Consider the following 22,887-nt stretch of genomic DNA (forward strand, 5'->3'; position numbering starts at 1 on the left):
GTAACAATTCGACAGCTTTTAAGTTTTTAAAGATCTGCTTTATGTCGACCTGATAATCTGGAAGATGTCTAAAATAATGTGTTTTTTGGGGGTGCCTGGGTGGCTCAGTGGGTTGAGTCTCTGCCTTCGGCCCGGGTCATGATCTCGGGGTCCTGGGATCGAGCCCCGCCTCGGGCTCTCTGGTTGGCGGGGGGCCTGCTCCCCCACCCCCGCCTGCCTCTCTGCCTACTTGTGATCTCTCTCTCTCTCTCTCTCTGTCAAATAAAATCTTTAAAAAAAAAAAATGTTTTTTTTAATGGATAATTATTACATGAGTCATTAAATAATTAGTGCCGAAAATTTCCTATAGATCTACCGTGTATTCTGATGATGGAATCTTTCTTAATAGGAAGAATATGATGATGATGATGGCGACTTTTTCCACAAGAGAATTTAGGTTTGAAAGCAAAGACTAACATTTCAGGAACAATCTAACACTTAGACTCTCCCGTCGTAAATTTGACTAAATTCAAAGTGTCACGTTTCGTTAAAAAAAAAAAAATCATAAAGCTTAAAATTAAAAATAAACTCAGACTTCATGGCATAAAAATAATCATACGAATAAAAACCTGAAACCTATTAGAGTAAGTGTTTTATCTTACAAATAGACATTGGCCCTAAGTTACCTGGCCGTGCTCTGTCACATTTTATAGGTTCTCCCAGGAGACAGATACATTTTGCACAGCTGCAGTTTTGATCACTTTTAATATCCCTTCCATCCCCGCAATGTTTGCTTATTCTAACTGTTCTAACAGATGATAAAAATAAATAGATCATGTTCTGAATCTACAAGGAGGGATCTGGAGAGGATTCAATCAGGCACACACCCGGCAAGTCGTCTTTCTAACACAGAACCAACTCCCGTACCTAAAGAACAGGGAAGACGCACTTCCTCTCCACTGAGGCATCAACAACATCGCTCAATTCCCACTCTCCTTATTTCGACAGAATTTTAACTTAATCAAGTACAAGGAAAAGCACAAAAAGAAGGCTCTATACTTTTCGGTATTAATATCTATCATTATATTCTGTTTGTGTAGTGATCTCCAGCCAACATCCCATTCATATCCAGATCCTTTAAAGCAAAACGAAACATTGAACTATTGGGTTGTTGGTTGGTTTGTTTTTTTTTTTTCATGTTTATGACTCCCTCCCCTGACACTCTAAAAATAGATGAACTCCAAACCTGGGGCATCAGAGGGCAATATGACAGTGTTCAATTTTACCATTTGCAGATGGAACAAATCTGTACCCTTGAACAACTGCTTCACCATCTCCTCGGAAAAGTATTGGCAGACCTTAAACTGTAGGGTATTAGAGCTCCTAATAACACTACTGGAACATGAAAAGTGCCTGGAAGTGTTTTATAAACTTAAAACCGCATTGGAGGTTACAACTAATTAGTCAGAAACAAAAACCAACTGGGAAATATTTCAAAACCAGATGCTTTGATTATTCCCCACTTGTCAGTTTTTCCAATCCAAAAAGCTCTAAATTCTAACCTGGCTCTACGTACCAAGCCATTTTCTCCTGCCGTTTTCCTATTAAAAAAAAATCTGTTTAAAAAAAAGAAAGAAAGAAAGAAAGAGAGAGAGAAAGAAAGGAAGAAAGAAAGAAAGAAAGGCACTCTTTGGTGACATAAAGATGCCCAACATTTTCTTCCTCGCTCAAGAAATCTCATCCTGAAAGATTAAAAATGTGTCATTGTTTTTTCTAGTTTAGGAGCGAAATGGAAGCTGGGAGCCTGGATAAGGGTGGGGTGTGTGGCCCATGGCCACCATGTTACCATCTTGGGCTCCTGGGCTGTGAGTTTAACCACTTAGCTCCCTGCCCCCCCATCAAAGGGGGTTTTACCAGCTCAGGCCCCAGTGCCCCATGCCAACCTTCATGGAATGCTTGTGGAGACCAGATTTGTTTTTCACAACACTGTGTCTCCAGGGCCTAAGACGGTGCTGGCTGGAGGGCTCAGCGAAAATCTGAGTGGGTTACTGAGTCCCCCGATTTTAGTCAGTGACTAGGCGGCAGCTCACAGGGAGCATGCCCATCCTGACAGGCCAGCAACCAAGTGTATGACACAATGAGTGTACGCAGAAATGACCCATTAACGGAGCCTTAAGGTCCTGGCCAAGGTGGCCTCTTGACAGACTTTCTTTTCTGGCTACTCCCATTATATTGCCTGGCCTCTGTGACATTTACATATGGCCCTAAGGGGTAAGACTTCCACCATCTTGTATGTCAGAAATCACTCCATGGATGAGAGGTGGCTAAAGCTAGTTGGGGGGACCACCTATGGCTAAGAATCTGCCTCTTCAGCGCTGGATCTCAGAAATCAATGGTAAAGCTCTGGGAGAAATCTCAGATTAACATTTTTCAAATACACTGCTGATTTTTAAATAATAGCCTGAGGTAAGATTGTGCCACTGAAATAATATCATTAATTGGGCGATATCAAAGTGCTCCGAGTTTCCCTCTGTTTTGATTCTCTCTCTTGTGGAAGGCTGCGTGATTGTGCTTTGTCCGAGAAGAAGCAGAATTTGTGATTTTTCTGACTCATGAGGTAATTTTGCTTCCTTGGGACACTCTGAAAGTTATGAAACATGCCCCAGGCTCTCCACTTCAGCATTAAGAAAAATGGTTTTATCTGAGAAAAGAAGCCTGACTCTCTTCCTCCCGTTTATGCTTATGTTCCTTCTTGCCCAGTGCCCAAAGCCATCCTGGAAGAGCTCGGAATGGGACACAAAATTCACCTAGCTTACATACACCCCAATGCCCCAGCTTCCTCTGCTCTGTCACCTCTGCTGGCTTTTCTTTCTCTCAAGACCCAGGGAGACCAACAGTCAAATCCAACCCAGCTGGAACAGAGGTTTGTTACACACAGAAACCTGGAGGCCCCGTCTTCCCGCTGGGTTCCTGCTGGGCCAGGCCAAAGCAGGCACCTCCTTTCTGCAGGTGCTGTGGACACCTTGGCATTTGCATGACCAGAGAAACCTATCTTCCACTGCCATCTGGAGAACAAGGGAGGCTCTCCCCAAAGCTGCTCCCCGCCCCCACCACCAAGGGCCAGGTTCTTCGCCCGCCAAAGCTCCAAAGGGCTGGCAAAGTGCTGGGCCAAGAGGGGCTTACCTCCCAGAGATGCTGTGTGTTCCTCACTGCGCCGGCCTGCACCTTCTCCGGGGGCAGAAGGACGCCCTGGAAGGGCCCGATCCAGGTGCCCTGCTGGATCCTCTGCGCCGCGCAGATGCCATAGGCCAGGCCGGGCACGGTGCTGGTGCACAGGCACACCTCCCGCGGCAGGTCCCGGAGCCACTCGGGCAGCTCCGGCGGCGGCGCGGCGGCCGCGGCGCTGCTGGTACCCACAAGCCGGCGCAGCGAGTGCAGCGGCCCGTGCATGGGACACTCGCCGTTGCGGTTGTCCGCACACATGTCGCAACCTGCCGGAGACGGGCGGGAGGGAGGGAAGGAAGAAGGTTAACCCGCCGCTCCAGGCGGCCCCTCCTCGGGGAGAGAGAGCCCGAGACCACCCCATCCCCTCCCGGGGAAGCCACCGCCGAGTGAGCCCTGTAGGCCCCCGAGGCCACAGGGAAGGTGGGGAGAGGGAAATTGCCGCACCCAAATCGGCCCGGTAGGGGGCAAGCCCCCCCCACCCCCCCGACCCACCCCACCCCACCCCCGTGTCCCAAAAGGCGGGTGAGCTGGGTGTGGATGGTGTGGCTCTGGCTGAGGATCCCCCATGGCCTGCTTTCTACTCCTCGAGGTGTGTCTCTCTCTCCTTCTTCCCTTCTTTCTCTAGTTCCCTCTGCTCCTCTCCCCTGCTCCCAGGAGTCCTCTCTTGACCAGGGGTTTGCAGGTGTGTTTCTCACGGTGCCAGGAGCAGACCCCCATCTCTTGCTCAACCTTCTGTCTGAGAGATTCTACTTTGGTCGCCTGAGTATAATTGGTTTTCTTCTTTCTACAATTTTAGAAGATCCTTCTAAAACCACTGGGGCAGGTGGGCTACCAGCCCAGCACAGAGCGCCCTGCTTACTCTGTAGGGACCCACCCACCCCCTGGTGCCTGCACCGGAGTGCAGAGTCACCGTGGCCCGCCGGTGGCCTCCAGCACATCAGACACTGGCCACTGAGGGCGCACTGGCACTGGGGTCCGTGATGGAGCCCGCTCTGGCCACGGGTGGAAAAGGGGGGACTGTTCTGGTGGGTTTGGAGTGCCTATGCTGGAATGCAAGCTGTTCCCAGAAGCCAAAAAGGAATAAATTGCAAATTTAAGGATCAGGGTAACGGTTCAGCGGCGAGGGCCCAGAGGGTTGATCCCCACGGCCGCAAGCAATTCTCAGGACTTGTAAGCGAAGGAGAACTGTTGTGAACAAGGCTCCCTCTCCGACGCCCCCCAGAGCAGCCAGCAGCGCAAGGGGACACTTGCCCTCCTGCTGGGTCGGGTGGATGTGGATGCCCAGGGTTCCTGCACTCGAACTGGATGGGAAAAGGCCAGGCGGCCGCGGGAAGCAGGGCCTGCGGCGACCGCGCTGTCGGATCGCAGCGCCCTCCGGGTTATTAATGGGCCTGGCGGAGCCGCGGTGTCTGCGCCCTGGCCCTGCAGACCTGCCTCAGTGAGGCAGCCTCAGCGCCCGCCAGCATGACCCGGCCTCCCCAACCCAGCCTCCCTGGGGAGCCGCAGTGCCTCACCCCCTACGCAAGGGAGCCCTGTGGCTAGGGACGGACAGACGGACGGACGGACGGATGGATGGCGGGAAGTGGGGCACATTCGGATCCTCCTAGCTCTTGCACCTGGCTTTGGTCGCTGCCAGGCCTGGAGGATCGCTCTAAGTGTGTCCCATCTGTGCTAAGACAGAGGAAAGCCCAGGTAACCTTTGACAAAGAGAATCACTGAGGAATCTTCAAGGAAGGAACCCCTAAAGGTAAACCCCGCTGCGGGGCGCGAACCCTGGTTTCTCCATTTGTTTCATCCCATCTCAGTGGAGAAGGGCTCTAGTCGGCCATGCTTCTCCTCAGCCCCCTATCCCGCACTCCTCCCAAGAAAGCCCAGGAAATGAGGGACTCTCTGACTGCAGGGGTCAGACCCCTCCTGGAGGGGTCCCAGTCCCCCCAAGTGAAAAGCAGCAACCTGTTTCTACAGGTGGGGAAGTGCCCATGCCTCTGGGCGTCCATCACACAAAGGCCCCCTCTCCCAGTAACACCAACTAATCCAAGTAGAGCATCAGGCTCTGCTTTGGACGTTAGAGCCTAGGTGGAAAGTATTCCTAACCTTACCATATGTCAGCCCTTCCAGAAACGCTTCACACATCCTCTCAAGCTTCTGACTGTGAAAAACGACAACTTCATGACAAGGGGGGAATGGAAAGAAAGAAAGATGATAAAAATTCAAAGTCACCCAGTGCCTATGGCATTCCAGACACCTATCTTGAACCAAATATCGTATCATGATCCCCATTTTGCAGATGAGGCAATTTGAGGCTTCATGGGCAATTTTAACGAGACCAAGGATCAGAAACTAGAAAGTGGTAGAAAGATTCAGTCAGGTTTGGATGACTTCAAAGCCTCCAGATCTAAAGATCTACGGAGACCAGTGAAAGCTGGGAGAGTTTTATACCCAAACACATAATCAATAGAACTGAAGTATTTCACTGAAAGCATTGGGGGGGGGGGCACAAAAATTGCTCTAGCATCAGCGAATTGCAGAGATTTCTGCATCTCTCTCCCACACTTGGGTTTGGGGAGGTTAAACGTATCGGAAAGTGAACAGATGATACCCTGGATTCTGAATTTTAGTGTCTGACCTCAGAGATGACCTTTCAGCATCGTAGCAAAAACAGCTTAAAACAAACGGCAATAAGCAAAGGCAACATGCCCTGTAAAAAATAAAAATCAAATCACTCCAGGGAGCTGCTTAACTCCCTTTCCCTTTCTGGCTGGCTCAACCAGGCACAGGGTAAGGAGCAAGAGCATTTGGTATTCACTCCCCACCCGTCCACACCAGAGATCCTGTCAACTTCCCACATCTCCACAACTTGTACTATCAGACCAAATACATCAGTAATAAAATAAGGAGGAAAAATACCAACTCCGGCCACCACCTCCACAGACAGCAAACACACTCCCCATATTTGTTACACAGGCTAAAACTATGGCTAGCCCTTCCTCCAAGCGGTCCTCCGAAACTCTCTTCTACCTAAGTTTCAACAGTCTCCAGCGGGGTTGAAAACTTAATAGTGGCATTTTGCTTTAGAAAAAGCAGAGTTTCTCCCAATATGTAGAAGACTACTGGTGCGTGAAGTCCACAGCAGCAAAAGGGAGGCCAATTCACTTTAATTACGTGAGTCTTAACTGATAAACCACCTCGTGCTTCCATCAAAATATTCTGCTGGAGAAGTTGACCAATGCCATCCAATTACATCTTATACCTTGTTGTTTTTTAATACACAAAACCTCTGCCATTGAAAACACCTGGCCTCTTACTCTTTGTCTCAGGGTCCCAGAAGACCGTGAAGATGCCTCAGACAAGTTCAGTTATTACTCAGGGGTTGAGAAAAGTGGCACAGTGAGACAAACATTCTAGCAGAGTGTTTTCTAGAGAAGAGCCATAAACACCTATAAGAGGAGGTCTGAGGGACAAGCTGACTAGATGCCCCAACTACACCCCTCCAAAATGTATATCACACATACATTACACACAACATTCCACGCCAGGAAATACATAATACAAGTCTATTTGTATTCATAAAGAGTAAGCAAATAAACGTTCTTGGGTTATCCTAAAATAAAAGGGTAATTTTCCATAAGTCCCTAATTATTATTTGTAAAGTGTTTTCTATATCTGTGAGAAACACAATCAGAAATCTCCAAGTAAGATACTGTGCAACGCTATTTCTAGGATTAGGCAATAGGAGAGATCATGGTCCCTCCCTCCTCTGTCTCTAGTAGGTCTGTCAGTGCTCCTGTTTCTGCGCCCCTGAATGAGAGGAGGGAGCACCAGGTTACAGACTGAATTCACCCCCTGACTTGGGAAGGCCAGGCCAAGTGTAACGAAAAGCAGACTTTCACTCTTCATTTCATACCCTTGTGTACTGTTGGAGTATTTTTCCCACTACACACACAACTTTTGCAACTGAAAACGGAGCTATTTGAAGGTAAAGAGGGGGGAAAGCAGGCCATGGTTTTCTTTCCCAGTGTTTCACTTCGCGTTCTAGGAAAGGTGAAATTTAAAACGTTTCGGGCCTTCTTTGCTGTCTGGGGAGGCTGACGGACGCGTGTGGGCCCCGGCAGAGCCAGGACCCGCGGGGAAAACCCCCACCAGACCAAGCCTCGGCTCCACGACACCTTTAGGCCTCCGCCTGCCCTCACTCATCCTCTGGAAAGGACACCGAGATGCAGCTGAGAAGCCTGCCTCCCCGCCTGGGCGGCAGTAACAGCCAAGCTATAAATCGTCCCCGACCGCTGGGGAGGTCGTGGCCCCCAGGCCCACAGGCCGAGCCCGGCGGGGCGGGCGCCCAGGGATCCCGGCCGGCGAAGCGCCCCGGGAGTGCCGCCTGCTGGTAGCGGCGTGCGCGCTCCGGGCGCGGGCGCGGGGTTGCCAGGGTCCGGAGACTGGGGGCAAGCAGGGCGCCGCGGCCGGAGGCTCCCACACCGGGGTGCACGACCCCGGCCTCCAGCCTGCGCTCTGCCGCCAGCCCTCGCGCGCCAGCGGCTAGACGGGACGGGGCGGATGGCCAGGCCCAGGCCGGCTGGAGGTCCGGCACCCAAGTCCGAACCTTGAAGGCCTCGGCCCCTCCCTGCCAGCCGGGGGCTCCCCGACGAGACCTAAGTGGCCGCGACACCGCCCCCTCCCCGCGGCTGCTCGGCCTCCACCCCACTGGAGCCTTTCGGGCTCCCGGGAGAGGCCCCGGAGGCGCGTCCAGAAGGGGAGGCAGGCTAGCCCCGGCCGCCGGTGAGGGGAGCCGACTGTGGGCGCGCCGAACCTTCTGGAGCGCTCTCTCTAGGCGAGTTTAAAGCTCCCGGCGAAATCGCACAGGCACAGGGCTTCCCCCGCTCCGCCTGGCTGCCGGCTTGGCCCAGAGCGAGAGACAAAAGGGGGAGGAACAGAAAGGGGGAGACGCAATGTGGATTTTACTTGTCTTACGATGACTGTATTAATAAATTAAATGGGAGCGCCGGGGTGTGCGGGCGGGAGAATATTGCGCCGAGATAAACCTGGCTGGCCCCTGCCCCTGCGAGGCGGCCATACACAACACAGAGATGATGAATAGGAGGGAGAGGAGATCGAAGCGGGCCTGGGCTGGCTCCACTCTCCCCTACAAAACCATAGGGCAATTAATTGTGGCTTGTCCCCTCATCCTTCATCTCCTGGTGGCACATATCGATGGAGATTACTGCTGATGGACCATTTTATCACCTTAAATAAACAGTCGCCACCTCGTCTAACCTCAATCTAATATATGGCTCTATGTTCAGTTTCAGGGCGCTAGATAACGAATGATGTAAAATAGCTAAATCATGTGTGTTACGGGATGGGGCTGGGCCTGCACACAAAAAGAGAGAAAAGAGAAAAAGAAAAATAGAACACGAAAGCCCACACGCTGGCTCCCAGCCTCCCTCCCACAAGGGACTAGGTCTGAAATCTAAGTCGCTGGCGGCTGACAGGGGGGACGCGGGGCAGGAGCAGCGGAGCCTGGGCCTTAGTGGCAGGAAGACCCCACTGTGGGGTTACTGGGCTCGGGAGCTCCCCCAAATAGGACCTGCGTTTTCCAGCTGGATGGGAAGAGACTGGGGCAGGTCTGATAGTACCCTCCTTTTAGCGCGCTCTCCCCATCTCTCTCTCTAACAGCTACTGGACAAACCCCGGATTCCCTTCTCTTACAAAGCCCCTCTCCCCCAGCCCTTGGAAAGGGTGGCGCTACCAAGATAAAAGCCTCGCGCCCTACTCTGACACCTGAGCACCTGCCAGTGCTGTTCCCTCCACTGTTCCCTGCATAGCAAGGCTCCCCCAACCTGCAAGGAGGCAGAGACCTCCAGCTGGGGAAGTTGCAAAGCATCCCCATCCCACGCGGAGAGACCCCCCCGGGGAGGGCTTAGCTGCCAACTCCCTCCCAGATGGAAAAAAGGAACACCTTCCCTGGAAGGTCTGCAAAGGCAATCAGCCAGGCCCCAGGCACTGCCTGGTATCATTCGTACAAACACCAGGGGCGCCCTGTGGCCGCCTTTCCCTACCTTCCAAGAGGAGTGACGGGGTCTCAAGCAAGGCACCAGCTCCCCAAGCCGAGAAGAGGCAAACAGCGGAGGAGCCTGACCTAATCAGCGGCTTTAGGCAACCAGGCAGCAAATGCGGGCGGATGGTAATACAAGACACGGAAGAAAGGCCCCGTCTTCCATTTCTGTTATGCCACCGCCCACCGGGATTCGGGAGGTGAAAAAAGGAGGCAAATAGGCATGCAGAGAGTCAGGAGAAAGTGTACTTCCATGGTGGAATAAACCCACAGGGATAAGAGAAATATATGGGAAGGGTTCACCCCAGCCAGCATATACAGTGTCTGCTGTTTTTAAGTCCTTTCGTGTGAAAGCAAACTACAGGACCCTCCGCTATGCCTTAACTGAGGTCTCGGCCAAAGATGCCAGTAAAGTTTCAAGGTGAAGCGAGTGTTAATGATTCACACGTGTTACTGGGTTGTTGCTCCCAGGCAAAGAGGGACTCTTGTAAAGGGAAGAGAATTGAGGGGGTCCCTTTTTTAGCCTTGTAAGAGAAAGAAAATGACTCAACATCCTTTTAAATACAAAATAATAGAATGAAGCAATGCAGAGTGGTCACTTCACAGATTGCTTCTACAAGCAGATGGCATGAACCTAAAAGGAAACTAGGAAAGTGTGTGCAGGGGAGAAAAATTAACAGATGCTTCCCTTCTTGGCAGCCCCTCACCCCACCCCATGTCACCCCCCACCCTCATATAACATGGGAATAAGCAGCAGCTCTGGTTTCCACCACCTTTCAAGTAACAGACCAACTTCCCCCGAGAAGTGGGGGACCTAAAGTTTCCCACCCTTTGCATTTCGATTTTGTTTTGACCCCCTCTCCGCCGCCCCCCCAGATTAAACTCAAGCACTTCTCACTCTATCTTTGGAAAACACATCCCAAGGTTTCCAATGAGTGTGTACTCTGGCCCAGAGAAGTTTCTGGAAGAATGGCAGGCCCCCTCGGCCAGCATTACACAAAGCTACCTCAGCTTTCCATTTTCTTTCTCAAAGGCCCTTTAATTAGGAAACAACGAGAAGTGTAACCTCTAATAGGACAAACTGCCTTTCTCTGCCTTCTGTGGTCCCCCCGCCCCCGCACTTTGCACAGGGAAGCAGTTCAGTCAGTCGACTTAAAAGGGGATACCGGAAGATTAACACAATGGGAATAATTTAAATAAATCATAATCCATTTCCTCCGTCCAGAGGAAAATGTTACCTGGATGATCCGATGGCTCAATAACCACATTAATTAGCAATCTCTCCCAATTCTTTCTCAGATTAATCTAGGTTTTCTTCTGAAAATGCACCGAACCTTAAGACTGCACTGTGAACAATACAGGAGCCCAGGGCACAGCCAGAGGTTTAGGGTGCTGCTGCTGCCATCTTTTCCGACACTCATTTAATTCAGCAGAGAAACTGCAAGTTTGATGAGGCACGCTCAGGCCACAATGCCTATATTTCAGAACTGTCTTTTCCAAAGCGTTTCTTGCCTTTTTAATTCACATTTTTTAAAAAAGAACTGTTTGTGAAAACAACATAGTCAAGAAATTCAGGAGGAAGATAAGTGGGTTTTTTTTAATCCATTAGGACAATATAATTTTATCAAATCTTCTAAAGTTATAAAATACACAGGGCAAATTCGAGGAGAAACCCTCATTTTAAACCAGTACTTTACCCTCAAGCTCTGGAGAGGGAAAAAGTAAATATAACTGCTCTTTTTTGTTAGTAATAATTATCTCCATCAGAAAAATGATCCCCATCCCTTATGAAAAGACTGAAATACCGCCATCCCTAGGCTCGTGTCTAGTGTATCCTCATCAAAGTAATGACTCTGGGAGTCCTTTAGCTAAAACCTGTAGTTATTTTGCTTTTACAACGAATTAAGAAGTTCAGGGAATTAAGAAGTTCAGGGAGCGGTAGACATTCTGCAGGAAGGGGCTTACTCAAAATAGAATGATTATACGTGTTGATCATCAACTTTCCTCCTGCTGGAACTAAAGGAAGGAATGAGATGAAAAGGGCCAAGTGAGCGCTGAGCTTGCAAATCCTCTACTGCTTTCAACCTGACTCTCTTCTCCTTTAATATTCTCTCCAGAGATCTCTGGAACTATGTGGAGCACCTACACCAATGCCTTTGGTGTTCACATCATAACTTCTGAAACTACCAAAAAGAACTGGGTGTGCACCAATGCACATTCTTGGCCGTCATTTAGCCTTTTGTTGCGAGACCTTAAAACAGAGCTTGTACTTGTGAGCAGCGTTTGAAACTCTGAATATAGGCATCGAAGCTAGAAGAGACTCTCGAGCTCTAATTAGGCTTTTGCCTAATTTTTGAATTAGGCATTTGCCCTTTACTGGGCCACAAGGAGAGTACGCCGCTAATACTAAACCACTGTCACAATCCTTAAAACAAAACAAAACAAGTAAACCAACAAGCGTGCCTACGGATTCCGAATGTTTAAACGATCGCGGGTGCAGGGAGAACGCGGGATCCGCAGGGAACGACCCCACCCTACAGTCGGAAATGTTTTCTCATTAAGCAGCTGACAATTTTTCTTTTTCTCCTTTCTAAATAAATAGAAGACCTAATAATAATGCATGCCTGCGAGAAGAAACTGACCCAGTGTCATCCAAAATTCTTACTCCAGCGGCTTTCAGCGGGTCCCCTGACAAACCGGCGGCCCGAAAATAAGCAGATGAAGTTAACTCCAGAAGCAAGGTATGGAGAAGGAGACACAAGCCCTGGAATTCACGGTCCCCAGAAAAACTGAGCGTCCCTCCCGTGTCCCACTGAGGCCAAGCTAAGCTCCCGCGTGCGCTGCTCGTACCCGCCCGGCCCCGGGGCACAATCCCACGGGAGGCCAGAGATCTGTGTGCCCGGTCCTCGATCAGCTCGGGTTTAAATACGCGGGGCTGCGAAGCAGGGAATGAGGGGGAAAGGAAAAGGGAACCCCAAGGTGCCACCCGGCTTCCCATACGTTCTCTCGCTTTCTCTAACAGGAAAATTTTGCCACAATGGTCTGAGAGGTGCACAGCCGCGGCCTGGACCAGCCCACCCCCCGAAGTCCCAGCTCGGCTCATCCGCCCGGCTTCCCCGCTGGGCGCCCGCGCTCGACGGCCCCCGCGCCCCTGGAGAGCGCGCGGGCTGCAGCTACGTACGGTTGTTGGGGTCGCTGGTGTGCTGGTTGAGCGGGATGATCTCCATGCGCTGCTGGCCGTACAGGTAATAGTCCAGCTCCTCTGCGCTGCAGCGGAAGCGCGGGCCGCCCCGCAGGTCCCCACCGCTGCCGGCGCACTTGGAAGGGCCCGGGCCCGAGGCGGCGCCGAGGCACAGGTCCTTGGGGGGTAGCGGCTCCGCGGCGACGGCGGCGGCGGCCAGAGGCGCGAACACCGGCAGCTGCGCCACGGGCAGAGCCGAGAGACCCGCCAGCGCGGCGGCCGCGGCGGCGGCGGCGGCGCAAGAGGAGGCAGAGGAGGCCGAGGTGGAGGAGGACGCCGGAGTGGAGGAGGCGGAGGAGAGCGACGCGGGCCGCGGCCGCAAGCTGTCCGGCGGAGGCTCTGCGCGCTCCGGAGGCGGCGGCGGCTGGAGAGGCTGCGGCGCGCCCAGGGGACCCGCGGCGCCGCCGCCCTTGAGCGGGCCGCCGCTGCCGCCGTGCGGGAAGAGTTGCTGCCAGTGCTGCAGATAGGCTGGGTCCACTTTGAGAAAGGCCGAGCCGCCGGGGTCTCCCGGCTTCAGCATGTCCGACTTCTCAAGCTGGGGGCAGAGGGTAGAGAGGAGGGTACGCGTGAGCCGCACCCCAGGGCTGGGGAGAATGACCGCCCAGACCCCGGAGCGAGAGCTGAGCCCCGGGCTCCTCCTGCTGCCGCCCGGCGCCGCGGCTCCCTCTTTCCAACTCCGCTAGGGCGCAAAGTTTACTCTGAAGCGGCGGCGGCGCCGCTCGAAGGGAGCTCCGTGCACCCCGCCTTGCTTCCAACCCGGGGAGCCCAGCTCCCGGCCCGCAAGTTGAAGCCCGGCGCGAGGGCGCTCGTCCGCTCGTCCGCACAACTCGGCGGCAGGAGGTAGCCCCCGCTGTCGGCTGGCGCCCGGAGCAGACCGGAGCCGGAGTGGCGCAGCGCCGGAGCCTCGTTGGCCTCCGGCGCCAGGAGGCGGGACAGTCTCGCCCCCCGCCCCTAGCCCAGGATCTCCAGCCTCCTACCCAGGCGGCCCAAGACCCCCAGCCCTAGACTAGCCTCGCCTTACCTGGAACCTCGGAACTGCGGGCGGGTGCGTGGGTGCGTGCGTGCGTGTGTGTCCGTCAGCGCGCGGGAGAGTGTGCGTCCCGGCTGCGCTACATGCCCCTGCGCGGCGAAGGAAAGCCCTTGATGTGGTCCGGCAGCCCCAAACCCTCCCTGGCCTCTAGGGACGGGCGCGGAGGCCGGCGAAGCGCGCGGGAGCGCGGGCCGGCCCGGGCGCGGATCCGAGCCCCGGTGGGCTGCTGCGCTCGGCCGCCGCCGCGTCCCGGTCCCTCAGCTCCACACTCTGGCAGTCTCCCGGCTGGACACGTGGGTTTTACGACAGCACAAAATACAAATGTGTGTGTGTGTGTGTGTGTGTGTGTGTGTGTGTGTGAGAGAGAGAGAGAGAGAGAGAGAGAGAGAGAGAGAGAGAGAGAGGAGGGCGGGAGAGAGAGAAAAAGAGAGAGAGAAAGAGGGAGAGAGACAGAGGTAGGGAGTCGGGGGAGGAGGGAGGCAGGCCAGAATCACGAAGGGGAGGGGAGAGGGTAAGAAGGAAGTTCTAACGGCTGGATCCACACGCGGCTGGCGCGCCTCTCCCGCACAGCTACCTCCTCGGTCCTCCCACCCAGCCACCCCGGCCCCCGCCCGTTTTTGGCGTGACGTCTCGCTCTCGCTTGTTGTCTCTTTCTGCCCATGATAAGTCTTTCCGAGATGCCAACTCACGGCCCTGATCTTGCAAGCAGTGGAAACGCGGAAACCGGAATGCATCTCCGCACGCACTCGGGTGTCCGCATTGGAGCAGGCGCGCCCAAACCGCGGGGGGACCAAGTCCCACTACCGGGTTTGCGCTTTTACCCCGCTCAGTGTTTGCAGGAGTATTGTTGGGTGCCAGAATCTACTAGCCTGCCACCCAACTTCCCACAGAAATCCTGGCGTGGAGAGGCGGGGGCAGGGCGGGTTGCGCGCTGGTATGAAAGCCTCAGGCTGCTGACAAGGAGACAGGCTTTGGTGAGCTGGGAGGCGTGAGACCGAGGGTCTCTAAAGGGCGCCTAGTGCTGGCGGGACTCAAGTCTGGCCGCGTAGCCCGGGAGGCGGCCGCAGCGGAGTCTCACCGGGCTTAGCGCTAAGCCCACCCACTTTCCAGTTGTCTCCCTGGGTGACTCTTCTCCGTGTGGGCATCGGAGGCAAGTATCCCCAGCTCTCTTACACGGTGTTAAACTGCTCTCGGACGCCGGCGAAGCTTGTTTGCCCTTGACTGCTAGGGGCTGCCCCCGGCGGCGGCGGGGGGTGGGGGGCAGTGTGTCTTGTAGGAGGTTCTTGCCCCAAACTTGGTATCCGGGGTGCAGGCTGGGAGAGCAGCCCCGCCTCCACCCTGACCGCTCCGGGTGCCTTGGGCCGCGAGGTTGCCCTTCCCTGCGCGGTCTCACATCCACGAATGGGGCACAGGCCCCCAGCTCCTCCAGGAACCGGCAGAGCTCCGTGGGGGTAGGGCACGGACGGGGGCGGTGGTGGGGGTTGTGAAATTGACCGGTTCAGGAGCTTTCCCCACGCTGGAGTTGTGTCCACACTCAAAGAGAAGAAATGACATTTGTCTTTCCCCCAAACAAGCCAACTTACTTAGCACCCGCCACTCGGAACAATTGATAGCCACTCTTTCCTGATTTCTGCTTGTTTCTTTTTGTCTTCCCACCACTCATTTCGTCTGAGCTTGGGAACCGCGCTGTTTAGACTTTGTCCGGGTCTCACGCAGGATTGCTTCGACGCTGGTTGGAACAGAGTTGGACCGACAATGTTTTGACTGGCGTCGTTGTGACAAGGTCATCAGTCATTCTTGGATAGATTGATAGTACCCAAGTTTAAGGCCAACACCACGAGGGAAAACCCACGTGCTGTGGGCCCCGAGGCTAACCGAGCAGTCTGCGCGGGCTTTGAACAACTCCATCGGGAGAAGAGTAGGAAGTTCCAGGCCCGTTTCAATCCACTTGCTGGAAGAACTGCCGAAGAGAAGCTGTAAGGCCTCGGGAAAAGGGGCAAAGCACGCTCTCTTTCTCACACTCTGCTGGTTCCTTGCGGGATCTCTGGGAGAGACTGGGAGCACGGGGGAAGGGAGCGCGGACGCCGCCGGCAGCGGCCCCGCCGCCTTCTTGTTTAGAGCCAAGCCGGCTGCGCACGAGCGTTTGGTAACCCGGGACTGGCCTTCTCCGAGAACTCCTCCAAACACACTGGAAATTCTCGAGATTTTCAGACGCCAGTTGCAGGAACTGCTCCCAAGGCCTCCTGGCGCCCATAACCTGGGAATTAAGGGGTTTGCCTTTCTAGGAAGATTAGGGGATCGGTCCACGAGAGCCTCGGATTGGCCAGGTGCGGGTAGGAGCTTCCACTATGTTTATTCTGCCCAGCAGCCCCGCGGAGAGAGCGTTACTGTTAACCCCATGTTACAGATTGGGGACACTGAGGCTCAGAAACTAGGCTGCCTCAGGTCACACCATTGTTGAGTGCTGGAAACCGGGTTAATGAGGCACCACGTGTACTCTCCTGCCCACCCTGGTCCAACCTCTCCCCTCACCTTCCAGACTGACGCCAGAGGGGTGTCTGGTATCTCGAGGGAGATTTGGCTCCCCTTGCCTTGTGGGGGGTCAAGGGGAGAAGCGGAGACTGCAACCAGAGCCTCGGTCCGTCCCTATGCCAGGATGTGGTGTCCCTGATACATCAGGTTCGATGGGGCCCTAGGGTGCAAAGGCCTTAGAGAACATGCGTGAAGGAGGCGGTTAAAAGTTAGAGCGGGAGCTCAGAAGGCCGGGGAGTCCAGGGGCGTAAGACCGGGTTTGGAGCCGAGGGCTGCCGGAGTCCGAGCTTTCCCCAGCGCCTCCCCAGGGTGCCCACGACTCTGGGTCAGGGCGCTGCTGGCACCCGGATGAGGCCGGAGGGGCTGGGCTGGGGCCGAGGTCAGCGTGGTCCCACCATCCGCGGGCGCAGAGCTGCGTCGGCCGGCCAGCCCGCGGTCCCCGGGCGCTCAGTGCCCGCGGAGGCCGCCGCCCACCTACCCAGTTGAGCCCGGGCCCCTCGGGCTCGCCGCCTCCCTGGCACATCTCCTCCCGGGGTGTTAGAAAGCGAGCCCACCGGCTGCAAGGACAGGCGCCCCTCAAATCTGCTCCCCTCCTCTTCATTATTTAGAAGACGACCGCGGAAACAAATCACTTGCACCACTTAGGAAGCGATCAAACCTTTATAAAAATCCATCGCTCCCAAATCGATGGACGAATATTTGCTGGGAATTTGTTCCAGAGGAATAAATAAGGAGCGTGAGTGTATTAAATGCAAACGGGGGGGACACGGTGGTGTTTTTCTTCATTGATTAATGACCTCTAAAATAAAACAAGTGGGAAGAGGAGTCGGGATCGATAAATTAACTACCCAAATTCATCATTTTCTCGAGCAATTTTTTTTTCCCTGAAAATTATCCTTGGGAAGCCCATTGCACCCTGAGCTGGGAGGGGAAGACGGGAGCTGGAGGCGGAAGCAGGCGGGAGTGGCAGGAAAGGGCAGGAAAACAAGAAGAGGATTCGGTCAGGGAGACCCTCTATCTGATTTCGTTTGACATACAATTTTAAAGTTTGCCTTTCATATTATTTTTTTTCCTGATGGAGGAGGGGAACAAATGGTCCACTGCCTTTGACAGGACTCCAATAAAGGATTCAGCAGCTCTCCTGTCTGCCCTCGGCGCTCCGGCTTCTAGGTTTAAGGTCATGGATGGCTGAGTTAATAATTCATTAATATAGACATTTATTCAGAAGGGTTCTCTGAGACCCGCTCTCCCGCCTCCTCCTGGAGATTTATTTTCCTGGGAAATGGAGGAGGTGGGTGTTGGGCTGCAGGTGAAAGGAGGGAGAAGGAGAAAAAGGGAAATGAAGGGAGAGCTGGACCCAGCTAGGAGGAATCTTTATTTAGCCAGATTCGTGGACAGGTCCCTCCAGCCTGCTGACAAAAACTTGGTAGAAAATGTGGCATCCAAACAGCGCAGGGACTCTGGCCTCCAGCAGTCCTCCTGCCTCTGTAGACATTGCCTTATTCACGAGGCCCCCTTCCTCCAGCTTGAAGATCTGGAAGAGCATCCTGAGGACTCTGGAATGCAGGCAAAAGGGGAAAATCTCCGGAAAGAGATGATCCTACCCCCTTACCCCCCACCCCCGCCAGCTCCTACAAAGTTCCCAAAGGAGGAGCTTTGCAACTTGCACCCATGTCAAAGGGCACAGAGGGATCCTGGTGGACAGCGTCCCCTCAGAAAGGCACTATGGGGGCATGCAAACCAAAGCAAACCACCAAGCCCAGATCCACAAGAAGTCTATCCTGGGCAGGGCAGGGAGGGGGGGCGGTAGGAAAAAAAGAAACAATGAACAAAGAGCTGTCAGATACTCCTAAGTGGCTCTGGGGAGCAACTGAGGAAGGGCAAGGGGGAAAGAACATGCCGTGGGCCAGCGGGTGTTAGTAACTGAAATACAGTGGTCAGGAAGGGCTCCTCTTCTAACTGAAATACAGACTCAAAGCAAGAGGAGGACTGTCCTGTGCCTGGCATGGGGCATTCGCTATGCCACCCTCCTGGCCCTGGGGCTCCCTTAATAAAAGGGCCTCCTCTCAAGGAGCCCCAAGGCCCTGGGGAGGAGTCTGCCTTGTCAGCTTCTGGACACTGGGCTCCCTCTGCTCCCACCGGTTCCCCCCAGCTCCAGAAAGATGCTGTGAGCTCCTCCATGTCCTTACAAAGGCAATGTTGACATCAGCGGAAGTCGGCTCTGTTGCTGGTGACTTAGAGCCTTCCCACCCCCAACTACTCTGTTTCTTCAACGTTCAAGCAGAAGGATGGGACTAATGCAGCTTTCCATCCTCAGGTTTTTACGAAGGAGCTACCAAATTCTGACCTCCATCTCTACGATTTTATACCCAACCTCAGAGAGTCTAAGATGTGTGGTGTGCAACATGTACTGAGAAACCAAAAACAAGGAAACCCATACCACTTACGCTAATCACTGCCATTTTCCCACTGACCCTTGGCATCTTCCCCGCCTTGTCCTCACTCAGTGACAAAAAGCAGTGTGTGGGAAAGAAAGGCCACCAGTGAGAGCTGGGGTGGGGGGAATGGAAGTTGCTGGAAAGCTCTTTCCTCAGAGGCTGCAGCAGGAGGCTCTCCATTCTGAGGCCTTGGCAGTTCAGACCCCGCATCTCCTCTGCCTGCCTCCTGTCACGACTGGATTGGGAAGGCAAGTGCCACACTCTGCCAGGTCAGAGATGGCCTCTGAGGCCAGGAGCCCAAGCTTGGCCTATTTCTGACCGCCCTCTTTCATCCTCTGCCAACATCATCTCACACAGCACCTGTTCACTTCACTTGAAATGCAGCCGAACCCACCAGCACCTTTCACGCAGTCCCCCAACAGCTGTCACACAAACAATACCTCTCCACCACCTGGGGCCTGCTTTGGATTTGGATTTGACCTGCTGACCTCGAGGCGAAAGGCTCTCCAGTCCATTACCCATCCCTGGGGCCGGTTCATTCCCCCCAGGAAAGCTTTTAAATATATTCCTTCCGAAGCTCAGGGAAATCAGCTAATATGATTTGGAAAGACTTCATGACTTTAAAACATATCAAGGAAGTTCAGTCCCGTAAAGATTTCACGAACAGCCGTGGAGCGAAAGCCAGCTGCTCTTTTTTCATTTTGACAAGTCAAAGAAAAGAGAAATAATTAAACGCGTCCCTTCAGAAACTCAGGTAGTTCCTTCACAATCTCTTTCTTAGCTACTCCCCCCACCCCCGTCATTTCCCCTAAATCACTCTTCCATTTTCCCCAGATTCTGTAAGAACAGAGGAGACCAAGAGGAGTCAGCGGCAAATTAACAGCTATACCTAACAGCTAAGGGACATCTACTGTGTGCAAGAGACTACGGGGGTGGGGGCATCTCTGGGACAATGTCCTTTGACGTTCTTCTAGCAACTGCCACCTGGTTCTAACACAGTCTGCTTTTGGTCACCAGAGTGTTGCCTGAAGTAGACGAAGCCTGTAGGCCTCACATTCTGATCAGGATAAGGCAAGCATAGTGCAGGGTATCTGTTTGAAATTAGGAACATATGCTACGGTTGATTTGCATTCAGAGGGGTGGTGGTTCCTACTGCCTGGTGGGTTCCCCTGAGTGCCTGGCAATGGTCTGAGAGCTGGCCTGGCTTCCAGGGAGCCCCACGAATAAGGGGGCCCTGAGGGCATCGCCCCAGGGCGGCTGGCGGAAATAGGCCCCCCAACTCCCACAGGGGCTCTTCGACATACTTGTGGGAGCCCTGAGAAACCTATCTGCCCCATCACCATATGCTCTGTTGGCTGGAGTCAGGCTATCACCCTCCTCTGACTTCAGGGGTCAAAGGACGACCCTGAAACGTGTTTTTATTCTTTGATTTCTTTTCTTTTTTTTTTTAATTTTTAAAAGAATTATTTATTTGAGAGAGAGGGAGAGCATGAGTTCAGGGGCAGAGGGGGAGGGGAAAGCAGTCTCCCCGCTGAGCTGGGAGCCTGAGGCAGCGAGGCTTGATCCCAGGACTCTGGGATCATGACCTGAACCGAAAGCAGAGTCTTACCTGACTGAGCCACCCAGGCGCCCCATTGTATGATTTTTGGTGGGTCTCTGTTCTCTGTATAAGAGCCTCCCAAGAAACAAACAAACAAATAGAACCTACTCTTAGTTTCCTTTTTGGAACCAGAAAACTTGACTTTAGAGCCAAATGAAGACCCTGTGCAGAATACTGGGGGCAAAAGCAGAAGAAGATAAATCACAGTGCCCCGACTTCCATGGTCTGCGGAAATCTGATGGATTCCCAGCCTTCTCTGCCCAGTTCCCAGGATCTGGAGCCAGTCAGTGACATAAGAGTTCTGGAGAGGAGACATCGCCACTGTAGGCAAGGAGATGATGAGGCAAAGCTCCACAAAGGAGATGGGCTCTAAGGATAGCCCACATTCAGGCAGGTGGTGAGGAAGCGAGGAAAGGCATTACGGGACAGGGGGCACTGCCTGAGCAGAGATCCGAGAGAAGACCCAAAACAGATAAACCAGGAGGCTCAGGGGACTTCTCTAAGTCCGTTCATGGGAATACCAGCGGGATGGCTGGTTGTGCTCTCTCAAGGCAGAGCGAGTACCACTCCCCACTCCTGCACCGGGGGCCTGAACTTCTATTCCATAGACTCAGAACAGTTGTTTTATGAGAATGTCCTGAACTGATATGCTCAAGTTTAAGTCTGAAAGCTCCACTATAAAGCCAGCAGCACAGCAGAAATATACTGGATTAGATTTGGCAAGCTTAGCAACGCCGTTTCCTGCCTCTGGATGGCACAAGCTAGAACTCTCTGACCTGCTTTTTTAAACAATAAAGGACTATGTTTAACGTATAGATTTATTATTTGTTATATATATAGATTTTTTGAAAGGTTTATTTTAAAGAGAGAGAGCATGAGCAGGGAGAGGCAGAGGGAGAGAGAGAGAATCTCAAGCAGACCCTCTGCTGAGCATGAAGCCCGTCGCCAGGCTCCCTCACATGACCCCAAGATCATGACCAGAGCCAAAACCAATTGTCAGATGCTTAACCGACTGAGCCACCCAGGTACCCCTATATATAATTTAATGTAAGTATATTTTATCCATATTATATTTTATATATTATTAATTTAATATAAACATACTTTTAAATTAAATATATATATGCATATATTAGGCCTGAGAAAAGTTTCAAAGATCCTTCTGAAGTAAAAATCATTCAGGAGGGGCGCCTGGGTGGCTCAGTGGGTTAAGGCCTCTGCCTTCGGCTCAGGTCATGATCCCAGAATCCTGGGATCGAGCCCCGCATGGGGCTCTCTGCTCAGCGGGGAGCCTGCTTCCCCCTCTCTCTGTCTCTGCCTGCCTCTCTGCCTGCTTGTGATCTCTGTCTGTCAAAAACAAAACAAAAAAAGAACAACCCATTCAGGAAAATGTTTCAGAATTAGCAGACAGATTTCCCAAGGATCCTTACAGACTAGTAATTGTTAATCCCCACCTCAAAAGAAAAAAAAAGAAGTTACAGAACAATGATAAGATTCTTGACACTCAAAGAAAAATGATCATTTTTTACATTGGCAAGACTGCCAGATTCTTAAATGAAACTTTAAAACAGCTAACCATGCTCGTGTTTATATCCTTATATCCTCGTGTTTATATCCTTAGTCCGTCTTTATAATGTAGTAATTGAAAGGGATGCTGGGACATCGATTGGAAAATGAACATTTTGGAAATTCAGTGATTAACAGCCTGATTTTTGAATATATTGTTAAGTGTGACCGAGTTTCGGGCATTTCCTTCTTGTCTGTCTACATTGGCAAGCATTTTTCCATTGAAACATATGTTTGGGTGGACAAGTATTTTATTTGGCGGCAACCTAATAGTTTAAGTATAGATTTCAACATCAAATGTTTGCTCCATAAGCAAATGTTTTTCAAACAGAAGCATTTCTCACAATTGTTTCCTCATATAAATGTTTATCTTGGAGCCAGCAGAGAAGGCCAAGCATTCAGTAAATCTCTTCAAGACGTTCATCATGATGATTTGGTCACCTTTGAGAGTTTCTACTGGTCACACTCTCTCACAGATTTTCATGGGTCGCTTTGCAAGGCCAGTCCCCAAAATACTTTGTAAGACAAGTGCAAGCATTTTCAAGATGATTTTTTTTTTTTCTTGGTAGAAAAGGAGTGGAAATACATGCATGCTTAACAATGCTTCATCTGCAGAGATGCCAGTTTACTTGCCAGGATTATTGGTACTATTTGTCTTCTCATTTCCAGATACAGAGTTGCGAAAGCAGATGGCATGGGTCCCTCTGCTCCCTTCGCTCTGACAAAAAGGAGAGGCTCAAACCCATGCGAGTCTCCGAGTAATTGTGTATTATGTGTGTGAAGACAGAGGACCACTGGGATTTGAAGAATCAGTGATGAGGTAATCTGGCCAGGCTCTTTCAAGTGCAGATAATAGAAATTAAGTTCAACTAGCAATAGCTTTTTAAATTTTTTTTTAAGGATTTTATGGCTTACGTATGAAAAACCAGGTTATGGGGTCTCATGTTAGATGGATTCAGGAATTCAAACAACAACATTAAGTCTCAGCATTTCTCTTGATCTCTTGGTTCTGTCTTCCTCTGTTCTATTTTATTTTGAGAAAGAGAGAGAGAGAAATATGTGCATGAGGCAGGGAGGGGCAGAGAGGGGGAGAGAGAGAATCTTAAGCAGGTTCCACACTCAGCCCACGGCCAACGTGGGGCTCCATCCAATGACCCTGAGATCATGACCTGAGCCATCCACACACCTCCCTCTGACTTTAATTTCATGCAGCATCTGCCATGTGGT

General features: G+C 52.4%; 1 protein-coding gene across 2 annotated transcripts in view; it reads right to left on the reverse strand.

Moving 5' to 3' along the window:
* The window catches only part of PRDM6 (PR/SET domain 6), a 103,955-nt gene extending 90,185 nt beyond the window's left edge, over nt 1–13,770 (reverse strand). Inside the window, exons 1-3 of one of the 2 annotated variants that reach the window (XM_047731732.1) lie at nt 13,516–13,770; nt 12,435–13,029; nt 3,163–3,470 (exon numbers count right to left, since the gene is read on the reverse strand). In XM_047731732.1, the coding sequence (XP_047587688.1) occupies nt 3,163–3,470; nt 12,435–13,014 (888 nt within the window). In that variant the 5' untranslated portion in view covers nt 13,015–13,029; nt 13,516–13,770. Of the gene's footprint in view, nt 1–3,162; nt 3,471–12,434; nt 13,347–13,515 lie in introns of those variants that run through there. The other variant, XM_047731733.1, reaches the window with a different exon arrangement.
* Between the last annotated feature and the right edge of the window lie 9,117 nt (nt 13,771–22,887).

Source organism: Lutra lutra, chromosome 5 (genome assembly GCF_902655055.1).
Source record: "Lutra lutra chromosome 5, mLutLut1.2, whole genome shotgun sequence".
NCBI classification, from domain to species: Eukaryota; Metazoa; Chordata; class Mammalia; order Carnivora; family Mustelidae; genus Lutra; species Lutra lutra.